At 46.5% G+C, this 17,038-nt stretch overlaps 1 protein-coding gene across 3 annotated transcripts in view; it reads right to left on the reverse strand.

The window, feature by feature from the left end:
- The window catches only part of CUX1 (cut like homeobox 1), a 433,849-nt gene that overhangs the window by 16,327 nt on the left and 400,484 nt on the right, over positions 1-17,038 (reverse strand). For all 3 annotated transcript variants that reach the window (XM_072640319.1, XM_072640318.1, XM_072640317.1), the window contains exons 15-18: positions 4,455-4,582; positions 3,892-3,958; positions 902-1,014; positions 148-264 (exon numbers count right to left, since the gene is read on the reverse strand). In XM_072640319.1, the coding sequence (XP_072496420.1) occupies positions 148-264; positions 902-1,014; positions 3,892-3,958; positions 4,455-4,582 (425 nt within the window). The remainder of the gene's footprint in view (positions 1-147; positions 265-901; positions 1,015-3,891; positions 3,959-4,454; positions 4,583-17,038) is intronic.

A 17,038-nucleotide genomic window follows, 5' to 3' on the forward strand; every position in this document is an offset into this window, starting at 1 on the left:
GGAGGGGTGGCCCAAAGACTGAGCAGACAAGTTTGGCACGGTCAGCCTGTTCATCTCCCTCCCCTCTGCACTTCCCCACCTTCTAGGCTGACCCTGGTTTGCAGTAGACAGAAACAGGCAGGCAAGGGGCCCAGAGGGGGCACTCACATGACTGGGGTAGCTCTGGAGGAACTTGATTTTCTCATACAACTTGATGTTATCTGCTCGGAGGTTGTCCAGCTCACTTTGCAGGGCCTGGATGGTGTGCTGAGTCAGGCGGCTCTCCTGGTGGGGAGGGGAGAGGAGGAGATACTGTTAGGCAGGTGGGAAGTTTGAGTGAGGCCTCACCCCATTAGACAGGGAGCTCCTGTCTAATCCTTTTTGTATCCCCAGAGCATGGCAGAGTGCCTGCATTTAGTAGGTGCTTAATAAATGCTTACTGACTGACTGCCTATTGAATGACTTTGCTTAACACAAAAGAATCAGCATGTCCACCTGGAACAAGCGTGGACAAACCCATTTATGTTCTTCCTAATTTGAGAGCAGGGACAGGGACGCGGCTGTGACTTTCCTGGGACAGGGAATTTCTGGGTGAGGAAACTCCCTCTTCTCATGTGCATAGCCAACTTCTCCATAACCCAAGAGTCTCAGGGCTTGCCTGGGCCTCTAAGAGGTGAGGGACTTGATCAAGGTCACCCAGCTAGTATGTGTTAAAGGTGAGACTTGAAACTACATCTTCATGATTCTGAGGCTGGCTCTCCCTCCATTCATGGTTCTGCTATGGGACCACTAATATACAGGAAGAGATTCCTGAAAATCACCCAAAGACCCTCCCCTCCTCCAAGAGCCAGGCTGGACTCTTGGGGCACATTTCTGATGACCACACACACTAGGACTGTTGGTCACTGAATGCTTCACTTACCGCTTCCAGTTCCTGGTTCCTCACTCGGAAGCGCTCCCTCTGGCTGGAGATGATGGACAGCAGGGAGTCCACCTGGCCTTCTGGGAGCCCAGCACTGGGACTTGAGGGGTACCCTAGGAAGGAATGCTCATGGTGAGAGGCTCTGGGGGAGCTGGGGTGAAGGGAGGGAGGGGAGGAAGGAGGACAGGGCATCTGAGGCAGGAGCAGCTCCAGAGGTGAAATTGCACCGAGGCCGATCAGCCACAACTAGCGTCTTCTGTGGGGCAGGCCCAGGGAGCTCCCAATTCCTCATGGGCTTGAGGCCAGCTTCACTATGTTCAAATATTCTTGTCAGGGAACTGTAACCCCAGGGAAACTTCCATTTATCTCCATGGAAAGCACCTTTTCCTGTGTGGGGATCTTCTGTTAAGGGGGAGATTGGACCAGGGCACCTCTGAGGCCCTTCTACTCCAGATGTGGAGAGATCAGCTAAATATTGCAAATAGTATCTGCCCCTATTTACAGACAGCTTTAGGAATCTAATAGGGACTTACTGAACTTGGGAATTGGCAAGGACCTCAGCATCCAGTCAGTTCCACCATTCCCCGGGAATCTCCTCAGATTCTCAAAGTTTCAGAGGTCCAGATCAAAGCTGGCATTATCCCCTTTTGACAGAAAGAACTGAGGCCCAGAGAGGGCCTCATTTGAATCTGGGTCTCCTCACTCTGAATTGAGTGTTCTTTTGACTGGAGCTAGTTCCTTTTAAAGAAAAAGGCCTTTCATCCAGATATCCTAGGACCACAGACCCAATGCCTTCATTTTATAGGTGGAGGGACTGAGGCCAGGGACTTGACCAGAGTCATACAGGCAGGAACATGGAAGGCTCACGGAATCCCTTCTCTCCTATGAAGGCCAAACTTGGGTCTCACCTCCAGGAAACATCTCCTGGCTCCCCTGTGTGGCCCAGCCAATGTGTGCCTGGACTCAGAGCCCCTGGGCTTAAAGCTGCTACTTGCTACCTGGGTCACCTTGGGTGAGTCACCATATCTTTGGGCCACATCTGTAAAATGCCTTTCCAGCTCTGCACCTGGGATCCCCCAGATCCGTGTACTTCAGATCCAGGAGCCACGCAGGCAGTGAAAAGCTTGGGAGAAGGACCCCACAGCCCAGTGATTCTGGTCCCTCCATGTGCCCCCGGCCTCCAGCTTCCCTGGCCTCCTTCCAGTCTCAGCCAGAATCCCAGCTTTCACAGGAAGCCTCTCCCAACACCTCTTAATGCCAGTGCCTCACCCTGTTGATCTTTGCCCCAATACAGCTTGGTGGGATACAGCTGTTTGCATGTTGTCTCCCTCATTAGACTGGGACTCCCTGAGAGAAGCATTTCTTTGAATCCCCAGAACTTGGTACAGTGCCTGGCACATAGTAGGTGCTTAATAAGTATTTACTGATTTGGCTTCCTTCCCAGGAGGTTAAAGAGAAGATGTTGTTCTCTGGAGCTAACGGTATGGATATTGGGTGAGGGAGCCTGTTGGCTGTATGTAGGCAGCTGCCTGGGTCACGTGCGTAAGATTGGATGATAACCGTTCCCACTCACTACCAGCTGTCTGATGGGCAAGGCTGCCTACCTGGGTTGGTGGGGCTTGGAAAGGAGGAGGCGGGATGCTTGTGTTTCCATGAGGGAGGCGCCATGACAGATGACTACCTCCTCCGTGGCCAACCGGAGCAAGTCTGGTCCCTTCTCCAGTGGCCGCCCTTCTCATCCTGGAGGCAGCCATCACGATCACCCCTCCCTCCCAGCTTTCTCTTCTCCAGGATAAGAATCTGGGTTCTCAATTGTTCTTCACCTGCTTGGATGCAAGGCCCTTCACTATTCTGACTGTCCCCTCTGGACACTCTTCCATTTATCAATGTCCTTCCCAAATCTTGGTGCCCAGAACTGGACAGACTACCCCGAATATGGCTTGACCAGGACAGTGGACAGATGTTGAAAGCAATCAGAGCCACCTAATTCTGAAATATTCTGAAATAACAGCATTTCCCACTTATCAGGGATACAAATAGAGGTGGGAAGGGTTGTGCTGGAGTTAGCTTATACCAGCTTGCAAGAGCTGATTGTTAAATGTTCAGTGTGAGCGATTACATCTCGGAAATCAGCAAATGCTACAAATCAGGGCTTGACTTATTGTTTTGTAGACTGTCTAGATTTAAGAAAGATGGAGAGAGTGTTTTATAATGTATATGAAACTCAAATGTATGTATACATATATACATATATATATATATACATACAGACATACATACATATATATTTTTTTGCTAGTGCATTGGTTGATAAATATTTACCAGCATACCCTTGGTTGGAGGTCTTTCCTTGAGGATTTATACCCAGTCTGAGAGATGTCAAGCCTTCCTTATAAGGGAGAGGTTGCTGAGCTAGTTCTTTAGGGAAAGGCCTAAAGCTGGCCTTTTCCTTGAAGACCCAGTAAGTGCTCAGATGGCCCTCCATCCCTCCAGCTGACTAGGGCTGGTCTCACCCCGGCTTCTGGTAGGGCCGCCTCCTAAACCTACTGTGTATTAGCTTTATTTATTTTTCTTACATACTGATATGTATTCACGTTATTTGTCCCAAAAGAATGTAAATTCCTGGAGGGTTGGATCTGTTTCAATCTTTTTTCTGGTATTTCCAGCACCTGGCACATAGTAGGTGTTCAACAACTGGTTGTTGATTCATTTATAGAACAGAATCTCCTTGAAGACAGTTTATTTCATCCTGTGCTTGTCTTTTCTCAGTCCCTAGCACACAGTAGGTCCTTAATACATGCTTGCTGATAAATATAAATTTCTTGAGGGCAGAGACTTTGGTTTTACATAGTACCTGGCACACAGAAGGTGCTTAATAAATGTTTGTTGATTGTTTGGGCCCCAGGAAAGTCGAGTACCTCTGCCCACAACTCCTTGTCCTTCCCTGTCATTTTGGGAAGGAGAGTCCCGTTCAACATTCAAGCTCTTACCATAGAAGAGGGCTGTGGCTTCCTTGATGGGCTCAGGAATCTTCTCCAGATGGTGCTCGGATGCACCCTGAGGACAAAAGGAAAACAGTTTGTGAGTTGCTCTGGGCTGAACATATCCTAGGTGCCCCGTAAATGTTTGTAGCAGTAGAGATTGGAACCTAAACCCTGGTCTCTTACCCACCTCTAGGGGAAGCTCTATTGGAGTTTACCAGTAGAAGGGAAGTTCCCTGAGGGCAGGGAAGCATCCTGTGTTTATCTAGACTGTTGAGTGTGAGAGGGGGAATAATGTATAATAAAGTTAGAAAGATAGGTTGGGGCCAGCTTTATGAAGGAACTTAGATTTGATCCTCAAGGCAAATGGGAGTCACTGGAATTTACTGAGTAGGGGACTGGTGCAGTCAGAGAGGAGGTCTGGAGAATGCTGGCTACCAGTGAGTTGGACTGGATCAGAGGGCAGGGGATGAGGGGAGCAAAAGACAAGAGGAGGAGAGAGTGGGGCCTAGAGGCTCCTTGTGGGGGAGCAGGAAACCCTAAAAGCCCAAGTCACAAGTGGGAAAGATGACCTCGGCATCCGGGCGCTGGATAGACTGGATGGTGCTGAGGTCCTGCTCCAGCCTCGTAATCAGCTGCTTCTGCTCAGCCATGGTGGACACGGCCTCAGAGAACTGAACCTGGAGTTCAGCACAGCGACCTGTGGAAACAAACCCCCGATCCCCTGGTCAGCATGAGGCCTCCACAGCTCCCTGGACCCTGTCACCTCCTCCTCCCTCCATGCTCTTCCTTGGCCTTCTCTGAGGGAGGCTGGCATCCCAGGTGCTCCCTGGTCCCTTGTCTCCCCCAGCATCCCCAGCAAAAGGCTCAGCTCACAGTAGGGACTGGTCTCATTGAGAGCCAGTTGCCCACCATCAGGATGTGAAGGACACTGGCAAATCCCCCCAATATATCTACATTTGCCTCCCTGAACTTTTATCATCCTGGCTTTGTTCTTTTGGGCTTTTCAGGCCACAGAACAATGCGAACATAAGAACTCAATCCTCTGTCTTCAAATGGATGCAGGGGATACAGTGTTGGGAGGAACTTCAGGTGTCATCCTATCCAGCCCCTCATTTTATAGATTCCAGCATCACCATCAGGATTTATGCATGAAATGGTACAGACTCAATCTGCTCAAGGTCAGTAGTCACCTAACATTTTAGCTGTGTGACCCTGGGTAGGTCACTTAACCCTGTTTGCCTCAGTTTCCTCATTTGTAAAATAAGCTGGAGAAGGAAATGGGGTGGTGGTGGTGGTTTGGACTAGGCCCTCTCTAATGTTCCTTCCAACTCATAATCCCTGGGATCTATGAATGAACTTTGAGAGGGAGAAGAGGGTGAGGAAATCAGGGAAGGCTTCACATAGGAGGCAGCCCTTGAGCTGGGCCTTGAAGGCTGAGTAGGATGTCACTAGGCAGAGGTGGGAATGAGACAAGACAATGATACTCAATGGGTAAAGTATGGTATAAGCCAAGATTCAGTGGTAGGAATATACAGGACTGAGGACAGTGAGGGGACAGCTAGATTTAAGGGGACTAAAGTCACTTAGAGCCAGGTTGTACATGCCGGGCAAAGATGTCTGCCCTTTAATTAATGAATCAATCTGCTCATCCACTTATTTATTTATCCATTTATTTATTTAACCATTCATCCATGTATTTATTTGTTTGTTTGCATAGGCACTGTACAACCACTAAAAGCTTTTAAAACAGTGCAATGATATGAACTCCCTCCCACCCACCTCAACTCCTGCTCAAATTCAGTGGAACTGATTTTAAGCAATGAACAACAAGTGTTTATTAAACAGTCACTCTGAGATGGGCACTATGTGCTAGACGCTGGGCATTACAAGACAAAAATGAACCCATTTCTGATGTTAAGGAGTTTATAATCGCTCAGGAGAAAACGTGTGCACACAAGCAGATAGGAAATGTATGAAAAAGCAATCCAAGGTCGCTTGGGCTTGAGTGGGGCGACTCGCAGCTGGTGGGGGAGAGGGGTGGGCAAGGCCAGATCCAGGAGGCAGCACTGGAGCTGAGGGAAACCCTGTAAGAGGGAGAGGCAAGAAGGGACAACATTCTAGACATACAGGGATAGCCTGCGCAGAAACATTACTAGAGGCGTGGGAGAAAGGGTCAGAAAGCCAATGTAGACAGACTATGGCAGACACATATACTCTGGGGCTGGAGCTGGGTTGGGAAAGGCTTTCAGAACCAGAGGAGTCTGTATTTGATCCTAGAGGTAATAGGGACCAATTGCAGCTTCTTGAGCAAGGAAGTAGTGATGTGGTCACTACTAAATCCTGGTGCTTTAGGAAAATCCCTTTGGCAGCTGTGTGGAGGATGGACTGTCAAGGGGAGAAGCTGGGAAATCAATTATAACAATCCAGGTGACTAGGATAGTGGATCAGGAAAACTCCACCCCTTAGTGAGAGGGGGCCTGGTAGGAGTGGCACTTTCTAACCCTGGAACTCAAGCTCTGGGTCCATCAGTTGTCAAGGTGGGACAGAATCTCCTCTGGTCACCCTACTTTTCAGTGCCCTCGGAAACTCTAAGGCTCGGGCATAAAGCCGATCCCAATCTACACTGGTAAGGGGGTGGTTTCTACACTGGAAGTCCCTACACTGATTAAAATACAGCATCAAAGGATGGGGCTGGGATCCTAAACTCATTGGTGTAGGAAAAACTTCCAGAGGAGAAGACACCCCTACCTCTTAGCTGCCAAATCTGATTTCTTTCCCCTTAAGGACCCATCCCTCTCTACCTTTCTGTTGTATTGGACATGTCCTCCAACCTGGGTTTTCATGACATTACTCTCTCCCGGTTTTCTTCCTCTCTCCCTAGCCACTCCTCCACTGGTCATCATTGAGACAATGCCCTCTGATTTTGGCGGTTCCCTCCTATGTCCCCTAGTCTTCTTTCTCTACATTCTGTCCCTTGGCCATCTCATCAGATCCCATGGGCTGATGATCACCACCAAGTGGATGACACCTGGGTCTATACGTCTAGCCCCAGTTTCTCTCCTGAATTTCAGTCACATATCACCCATTTCCAATTGGACATTTCCTGCTGGACATCCCAGAGATGTATCAACCTTTGTCTCTAAACCCACCCATCTTTCTGCCAAAGGCACCACCATTTTTCCAGTATCCTCATCTCCTTACTCTCCCACCCCACAAATTCAATTAGCTGCCCAAATCTTGGGCTGTTTCTACAATGTCTTCCACTTCAGACCCTTCTCATGCCTCACATTGCTACCACTTTAGTTCAGGACCTCTCATTGGATGACTCTACAGTGGCTTCTTCATCGGTCTCCCCACCACAAGTCTCTCCCCTGTTCAGTCCACCCTCCACAGGATCCACAATGAGATTTTTCTTGGATTTGACCATTTTACTCCCCTACTCAATAAACTCCAGGGGTTCCTGGTTATCTCTAGAGAATCAAACACGGGCTCAGCTTTTAAACCTCTTCTCAACCTGTCTTTATTCTCTTTCCAGTCTTGTTGGACTTTACTTCCCACTCTGGCATTTGTGGATCTAGTCAAACTGGCCTCTCTATGTCCCCTGCACCTTCCTTGCCCCTCCTGCTTCCACACTGGAAGTCCCCTCTCTCTCCTCCTTCCTCAGCCTCAGCTCAGACACCACCTTCTGCATGAAGTCTTTCCTGATCATCCCTCCCCCAACTAGCTTCTATTTCATTACTCTGCATTTATTTGTATCAATTATCCCTCTAAATAGAAATTTTAAATTTATAAATGTAAATTCTCTAAGTGCTCATGAGTGTCCTCTGTTAGCACAGAAGCTTTTTGTGAACAGAGATTGCTTCATTCAATGAAAAAGTACCTGGCACATTAATTGAGACCAATGCAGGTGGGCACCTGCATTACAACTTATGCTCTTAGAGCACAAAAACCCTCTTCTGTGTGTGGCATGGACCCTGTTGGCAGGGTGGCAAAGTCTTTTCAGAATAATGCTTTTAAATAATTGGAGGAGATGCTAAATTTCAGTGAGAGGCCAATGAAAATAATAATACAATTTCCCCATTTGAATTAGAGGACTCCCTGAATCCCACCTACAGACCCTTCATTGGATCCCAGCTTTGTCTTAAGAGAGTTTCCTAGATCACAGTAGGCATCAGAGGCGAGAATCTGACCCCAGGGCTTGGCTATCTGCCCCACCCCCACCCCTCCAGCCCTGAAGGCTGGTGCTCCATCTACTATGTTCATTTTTAGCCGTAAATACACATCTTTGTCTTTCTTCTAACGCGAATAGAAATGAACAATTGCCTTGGAAAATCACCAAACCAAGACTAGAAATAACCAAATTGGACAAATGCTTCCCATCTCCAAGGGATTCAAACCCAAGATTTCTGGTTAAAAATTCAGGCTCCCAATTTCAGTTTCATCTGTGTCTTCCCTTGTAGCATGAGACCGATAAACAGTAGGACCACTAGAGGGTGCTGCGACTTCAGAAATGACCAGAGGTTCTTAATCCTATCCTGAGAAGTACTACCACCTGTCAAAGAATTCCTCTGGAAAGGTACTTGGCCAGGGGCTCACCCTCTAACCCCCAACAAGAGCCTGGGCTACTTAGGGACCTGGGCAGTGAACTGGAGGGAATGCCAGAGCATGAGTGGTTTCTCGTCTTGTCTTGTCTGACCAAGTGGGTACCACGTTGGCCCACCCCAATGTTCCTGGTCAAAGATATTTGTAGAACTTTTTTCATTACATGGATGAGAATAAATAGGCCATATAATAAATGACTGAAAAGGCAAAAATCTTCCTTGTCCGATGAAAGGAAGGAAGGAAATAAGCAGTAATTAAGTGCCGACTGCTTGCTAGGCACTTTGCTGTGACCCTGGTTGGACAAGTCACATCTTCCCAGCAGACTGTGAGCTCTGGGAGGGGCTGTTTCATTTTTGCTTTGGATCTCCCATGCATAACCCAGGGCCTGGCGTCTAGTAGGTGCTTTACCGGCCTCAACTTTTCCTCTACAAAGTGAGGTTGACCTGGGTGATTGCTAAGGTGTTTTCCAGGCTTGGCATTCTATGAATCTTTACTGACCTTCCCAATTAGGCCATGAGCCTGCCCTTGGTCCAGTGGCCATGCCTCCCTTCTCCTTGGCTTTGCTTCTTTCCAGAGCCAGGGAGCAGGATCACAGCAGATGCTCATTGTCTTGCTTTAAGCTCTGCTCAGGGTGGGATTGACCTTGAACTGCCGGGCAATCAGACGGCCAAGGAGGGGAGGCTGTCACTCCTTGGAGGAGCTGCCCATCAGCACATTGGACAAGCCGGCCATCTGTTGGCACATATGCCAACAGGTCAACCCCTGACCTGAGCTGTCACTAATCAGGTGCCAAGATTGTTTTCAGGATCATTTAGGATTCAGAGCTGAAAGAAACCTTTGGAAGCATCTATTTCAAAGTCCTCATTCTACAGAGGAGAGAACTGATCCATGGCAAAGGGTGGAACAGTGAGTAAATAGTAGATCTGGGAAGGTTTCTGGTTCAAAATCTGATGTTCCTCACATCATGAGTAAGGGTCCATGTTTTCCAATTCAACTCAGATTCATGTAGCATTATGTCTTAGAAATAATATTAGAGCCAGTGGACTCAGCTTTGAATTCCAGCTTTGTCACTTGCTACCTGTCTGTCCTTGGGAAGTCACCTCCTTTCCCTGAACCTCAGTTTCCCCATTTGTCAAACGAGGAGGGATAGGCAAGATGGCCTCTTCTGATTCTAGATCTATGATCCTAAGATGACATACAAGTGGTTTTATTTCCCCATCCCCATAACTGAAGGGGTTGGAATAGCCAATAAGGTCTAAATCTATGATCAATGGACGTATGTTTACTGAGTGGCCATGATGTGCCAGGCACTGAGAGAGGTGCTGGGGGACACAAAGACCATACCAAGGCAGGCACTGGCCAGAGGGGCTCCCAGTCCGCTAAGGAGACAGAGACAATGTCCATACAATACAAATAAAGAAATAGCATGGAATGCAAAGGAGCACCAGGAGGAAGAGAGTGTTGGGAAATGGATGCGTCGGGAAATGTCTGCAGGAGGAAGCAGCATTGGAGCTGTGCCCACAGACATTGGTGGAGCGCCCAGATAATGAAAGGCAGATGAGTTTACAATGAAAACCTAAAATTAATTTATTTTTAAAAAGAAACAATAAAAAAAGAGGAAGCCAAGCCTGAATCAAGCCACCTCTGGGTATTATAAGGAGCAAACGAGTTATCCCAGACTGGTTCCCTCCCCCATTAACTAGTGCATGACCCTGCTGGCTCCCAGGGGAGGCTATTTGTCTGAGACGTTTTGCAATGTGTGTAGACATCTGTATGTATATATGTATGTATGTATGTATCCAGGGATGGCATAGTGGATAGAGTGCTGGGCCTAGAATCAGAAAGATTCCTCTTTCCTGACTTCAAAGCTGGCCTCAGATACTTACTAACTATATGACCCTGGGCAAGTCACTTCACCCTGTTAGCCTCAGTTTCCTCATCTATAAAATGAATTGAAGAAGAAAATGGCAAACCACTCCAGTATCTTTGCAAGAAAACCCCAAATGGGGTTCCAGTGCCAGACACAACTAAACAATAATAATCTATCTGCCTCTCCACAGATACATACACACATATGTATATGTATAGAGTTAGTACATGCATGCAGACATATACAGCATGATATGTGTGTGTTTTCCAGCACAACCACCATAGCTCTGTATCTTTTGATGACCACAAAGGCTATACAGACATTACAGCCCAGCTGACCCTCAGAAGAGTCTTGTGAGGTGGGTATTTTGATGAAAGTAGAAAGGGATCTGTCTATATACACATTTTAATAGAAATTTATATTTGGAAGTATGTATGTATTCCCTAATAACTTAACACAGTAGTGTTAGTAGACCAGGAGGGAGTTAAGGCCCTGAAATTTCTGGTCATGTGGCCAATTATGGACAATCCTGGGATTTCTCTGGCCTGGGACAATTCTCTCTTTTGAAGTCTTCCATTTGGAGTGGTATGAGTTAGTGAGTGAAAAAAAAGGAAAGGAAGGAGGGAAGAAAGAAAAAGAGAAGGAAGAAAGAACAAAAGGAAAGAAGAAAGAAAAGAAGGAAGGAAGAAAGAAAGCAGGAAAGAAAGAAAGTAAAGGAGGAGAGAAAGGAAGATGGCAAAGACAGAAAGAAAGAAGTAGTGATAAAACATGAAAAATTCTGAGGAAAAAACAGGTTCCAAAGGGTTTCCAACAGGCTGTTTTTGTTACTACCTTGTTAAACTTAATACACAAAAGCCCAATTATGTAACAGTTCCCAGTTTTATATAAAATCCTCTGATTGTGCTTCTTTGTATATTCAAATTGGGGGATTTGTGGATGATTATTGAGTTCATATTGAAAAAAGAAAATCTACATAAACTGAGGCAAATGCATTTCCTTGCTGGAAACTGCTGAAATGGAAATCCTCCCAGCCTGTGCACATCTGGATTTCTGGTCACATGCCCAACTCCTGGAGGAACCTGAATGCCCCTTCTCAATGATTTTTCCACCACAGCCTTGGCATTGCAGCAAGGTACCTGTGAACCACCTGACATCTCTTAACTCCCCCCACCTTCTATCTCCCTCACTCCCCAGTCCAGCCCCATCTTGTGTTCTACATTTCCTGAGGCACACGGGTCACTGCTTCATTTCTGTCCTCCTGGATGCCACGGTCATGGATCAGAATCTGGGAGCTGGATGGGACCCAACACCTTCATGTGACAGATGAGGAATCAGTTTCAGAGAGGCTGTGACTTGTCCAGCACTGCACTGATAACGTAAACACCAAGGGTAGAACTTGAACCCAACAAAATCCTTTGATCCTTCCAGGGTGTCACAGTGCAGGAACAAAGTGCAGCCCTTTAGTGACCCAAATGAATGGTCAAATGTTCTCTACATACATGGCAGGGCCATAGAGGGCACTGCCATCTGGACCAAGATACCAAGCCAGACAACCTCCCAAGGGTGGGGATCAAGCAATCAACAGTTAATACACACTTAACATTGTACATCCCAGGCACTGTGCTACGTGTACAGAGGTAAAACAAGAGCATTCCATTCTGATGAAGGTTCCTCTGGTTACTGAAGGGACAAACAGCCTTGGGGACCATTATCCAGCATGACAACCAGTTATGGTATGTTTTATGGCAACCAAGCCCTGGGAGACTTCAGGGCTGTGCTGACCCTCACTAGAATCCTGTGGGGAATAGGAAAGAGGCCTGGATTTGGAGTCAGAGAAACTGGGTTCAAGTCCCAATCTGGGTCGTTCAGTTCCTGTGTGACCTTGAGCAAAGCTTTACATCATGCCTCAGTTTCCTCAGGTATAAAATGAGCTTCTAACTCTTGCCTTTCTCTTGTATGGCTGTTTATCTTCCCAAGTCTCTAGTGAGGGTTAGGGCTTCATGAGAAGTGAGGAGCCCTCTGGGAGCCACAGGCCCAAAGACTCTGGGAATCCCACTACAACTAGGGTTAAGTTCACTGAAACTGGACCCATCCTTTGTCTGTTTGGGCATGTGCCAGCTACCCTGGAGGACATATTTGGGTCCCTACCTCTTAGTACAGTGCCTGGTACACAGTAGGGCTTATTAAATGCTTGTTGACTAACCTGACATGGTCTCTGCTTGCCCTTAAGAGGTTTATTGTCTAGATTCAGGTTTCTCCTCCTCAGCCTGTCTGTGGGTCTGAAGGTAGATGGCTACTCTGGCTGGGAGTTGGGGTGGACGTGTTATAAAATTCATGCAAACAGAGCATCTCCCTCAGTTTGAAACACCCTGAAAATCAGACAAAGAGTTGAAAACCATTCTAGCTGATGATCCAGAGATACTTAATTCTACCTTGATTCTGTGGTTTATGTGTGAGGAACAAAAGACCTTGGAAGATGATGCCAGGTGTCTGGATGGGCTAATGGAGTTTCAGAAATGGAAATTTCCTCTTTCCTTCTCTAACCTCGACAACACGTTCATTACTATACATTAGCTGTCCATCATGTCGTTTTCTGTTAGACAGCTTCATGCCAGTGAATGTGAATGACACCCAAGCAGCTTCTAGACTCTGAGATCCCCCTGGTCTGGGCATCTTCCCCTCCCAGGGACAACATGGTCTGTCATACAAGCTTGTAATATCATCCTGAGGCAACAGGGCCCTACAAAATCTGCCCTGCACATTTAGTCAAAGCAAGAAACTCATGACTGGATGAGATGTGGAGGGCAGGTGAGTGGTCCCCTGTAGAAGATCCTGCTACCACTTTTGGAAGGGTGTTTTGTGTTTTGCCTCCTGTCTGCTGGCTGCAGGTACATGTGCTTGTATACAAGTGACTACAAACTGGACACTGGGTCCTCTCTGTAGGACAGGTGAGGCAGACTGCTTTAGCTAATTGTTATTTAGGGGTACCAAAGGACCCACTCTTAATCAAGAACTGAGCCCAGACTCTCAGGACTAGGGAGCCTTTAATTTGTGGGTAATCAAAGAAACTGTTAGATGCCACAGTGGATAGAGTGCTGGACCTGGAGTCAGAACACTTCAGTTCAAATTTGAACTCAGGCAGCTGGTGACCTTGGGCAAATAACTGTTTCAGTGTCCTCATCTGTAAAATGAGGTGGGGAAAGAAATGGCAAACCACTCCAGTCAGTATCTTTGCCAAGAAAACTCCAAATAGGTTCATAAAGAGTTGGACATGACTGAAATGAATGAATGACAACAGAAGAAAGCAAAAGGAATTTAGCAGAGATCACAAGAAGGCTTTTCCCCCCTCAGTAACAAAATTGATCTCTAGCCTCCTCTTAAACATACTCTCACTCAGTATTGTATAACAAAAATAGTGCTGGAAACAGATGATATTTCTTTCCCAGCTTTTTGATAGCACAGGACGAGAAGTCGGAAATTCTTCTGCCCATTCCCCCCCACCCCCTTTTCTTTCTCTTTTCCCCTCTCAAACCCCCCCCCCCCCCTCAAGAAGAGCTTATCTCCAAGTTTGGGGCTTGCTTGGTTTCTTCTCGGACATGGTGTAGTTGTAACTAAGTCAGTGGAATTACAATCAGGAAGCCCTGGATTCAAATTTAGCCTCAGATAGCTGGCCACGTTGCTTAAACTAATTCTTGTGTCAGTTTCTTCATCTGTAAAATAAGGTTGGATTTGTTGGCCACTAACTTTATAGCTCTCAATCTGTGATCTTTGAATTTCTGAAGACTATTTCCTGGAACTTGGGCACCCCACTCAGCTCTACCAACTGCTTAAAAATAAACACAATGACAGGTGTTCCAGTCAAGGGTCACCCCAGCAACCCCACCCTTAACATCAGCTGGGACATACTGTGATGGATTTATAATATGTGAGATTCAAACTAGGTCTGGTCAAGGGAAGAAAAGTCAGAGTAATGTAAAGTTACATAGCTAATGTGCCAGAGAAATTATAAATACAGGAGAGCCTCCAGGCCTGAACTTTTAAGTAGAAATCCTCATTTGCACCAGGGCTGCTAAGAGCATCATCCCAAGGAGTAGATTTACTTTGATTATTTTCTCTGTCCTGGCTCATTCTCTGATGGAAACTTATTCCTTCCCATATATCCCATTTCTCTTCTCTGAGCCTCATACCTGAAATGCTCTCATGCTTTACCTCTGCTTCTAAAATCCTGAAATTCCTTTAATGTTCATCTTACGTGACACCTTCTACATGAGGCCTTTCTTCGTTTGCCAGCCCTTCTTGGTAGTATTCTGATCCCGACCTGATTTTGGATATCCTCTATATGTAGTCTGACCATTTGAGAGGCAGTGTGTTTGAGTGGATAGAGGACTGGTTGCCGAGTCGGAAGACTTGTATCTATTACATTAATCAATGAATAAATCAATCACCATTTATTAATTGTTTACTAAGCGCCAGATACTGCACTAAATGCTAGGTTTCAATATCTCTCTCTCCACTGGCTCATTTCCACTGCCTACAAAAATACCTATGTCTTCCCCATCCTGAAAAAACCTTCACTTTGTCCTTCCATCCCTGCTAACTATCCTCCTGTATCTTTTCTGCCCTTTGTAGCTAAACTTCTTGAAAAGGCTGACTACATAGGAGCCTCTACTTTCTTTCCTCTCACACTCTCTTAATCCCTTACAATCTGGCTTTTGATGTCATCCTTCTTACAAAACTTTTCTCTCCAAAGTTACTAATGATCTTCTAATTGCCAAATCCAAAGGCCTTTTTTCAGTCCTCCTTCCCCTTGACCTCTCTGTAGCCTTTGACATCGTTGATCACTCCCTCCTCCCTCTCTCTAGGTTTTTGGGACATCCTTCTTTCCTGGATCTCTTCCTCCCTCTCTGACCACTCCTCTGTCTCCTTTGCTGGATCCCTTTCCACATGATGCCCTCTAATCTTAGGAGTCCCTCAGGGTTCTGTCCCGGGCCCTCTTCTTTTTCCCCTCTATATCACTTGATGATCTCATCAGCTACTATGGATTTAATTACCATCTCTACGGTCGACATGATTCTCAAATCTACCTTTCCTGCCCCAACCACTAGGCTGACCTTCAATCTCACATCTTCAATGGTCTTTCAGACATGGTGAACTGGATTTCCAGTAGACATCTTGATCTCAATATGTCCAAAACAACTCATTATCTCTTCTAACTCCTCCCTGCCCCCAAACTCCACTTCCCTGTTACTGTGGAGGGCAATACCATTCTCCTAGTCCCTCATGCTCACAATTTAGGGGCCATCCTAGACTCCTCACTCTGTCTCAATTCAAGTTGTTGTCAAGACCTGTTGATTTCACCTCTGCAGCATCTCTTGTCCATGTCACCTCTGCAGCATCTCTGGTCCATGTCACCTCTGCAGCATCTCTGCTCCATGTCACCTCTGCAGCATCTCTGGTCCATTTCACCTCTGCAGCATCTCTGGTCCATGTCACCTCTGCAGCATCTCTGGTCCATGTCACCTCTGCAGCATCTCTGGTCCATGTCACCTCTGCAGCATCTCTGGTCCATGTCACCTCTGCAGCATCTCTGGTCCATGTCACCTCTGCAGCATCTCTGGTCCATGTCACCTCTGCAGCATCTCTGGTCCATGTCACCTCTGCAGCATCTCTGGTCCATGTCACCTCTGCAGCATCTCTGGTCCATGTCACCTCTGCAGCATCTCTGGTCCATTTCACCTCTGCAGCATCTCTGGTCCATTTCACCTCTGCAGCATCTCTGGTCCATGTCACCTCTGCAGCATCTCTGGTCCATGTCACCTCTGCAGCATCTCTGGTCCATGTCACCTCTGCAGCATCTCTGGTCCATGTCAACTCTTGAACATCTCTCCATTAAGTCCCCCTTTTTCCTCTGACACTGCCCCAACCCTGACTCAGGCCTTCATCACCTCACACCCGGATTATTGCAATAGCTGCTGGGGGTAGGGGGGTCTGCCTGCTTCAAGTCTCTCCCCACTTCAGTTCACCCTCCATTCAGCCACCAAAGTGACTTCCCTAAAGCACAGGTCACCCCCTACTCAATAAACTCCAATGACTCCCTTTTGCCTCTAGCCCCCTCCTACCTTTCCAGTCTTCATGCATCTTAGTCACTGACCCTCTGGGCAAGTAACTACATCTTTTAATGTAGTCTCCCTAAGACTATAAATTGCATGGGGAGAGGGAGTTTCCTTACTGAGAACTCATAGATGTAATTACACACAATAGGTTAAGTTCAACTGCTCCCTGGCATGTGAATATCTAGTACAGATACCCAGATGAAATCACAGATTTGGTCAAAAAATCATTTTGTCTAAATTCTCCCAGCTGTTTGTTAAAGCTTTCCCCTGAAGTTACTTTGCTTTTACAAAGCATCTATCTATCTATCTATCTATCTATCTATCTATCTATCTATCTATCTATCTATTTTTACATTTATTAGTGTCCATGTTGTTTTTCCTCTTGTAGAATGTAAGTTCCTTGTGGGCAGGAATGGTTTCATTTTTGTCTTTGTATCTCCAGTGCCTAGAGAAGTGCTTAGTACATAGTAGGTACATAATAAAGCTTGCTGAATTGAAGGAACTGAAATCCTAGAAGATTGGCAAGGTCAAGCAATGAGAGGAAAAGGAAATGCCTAAGTATCTTTAT

The sequence above is a fragment of the Notamacropus eugenii genome, chromosome 2, assembly GCF_028372415.1.
Source record: "Notamacropus eugenii isolate mMacEug1 chromosome 2, mMacEug1.pri_v2, whole genome shotgun sequence".
NCBI lineage: Eukaryota > Metazoa > Chordata > Mammalia > Diprotodontia > Macropodidae > Notamacropus > Notamacropus eugenii.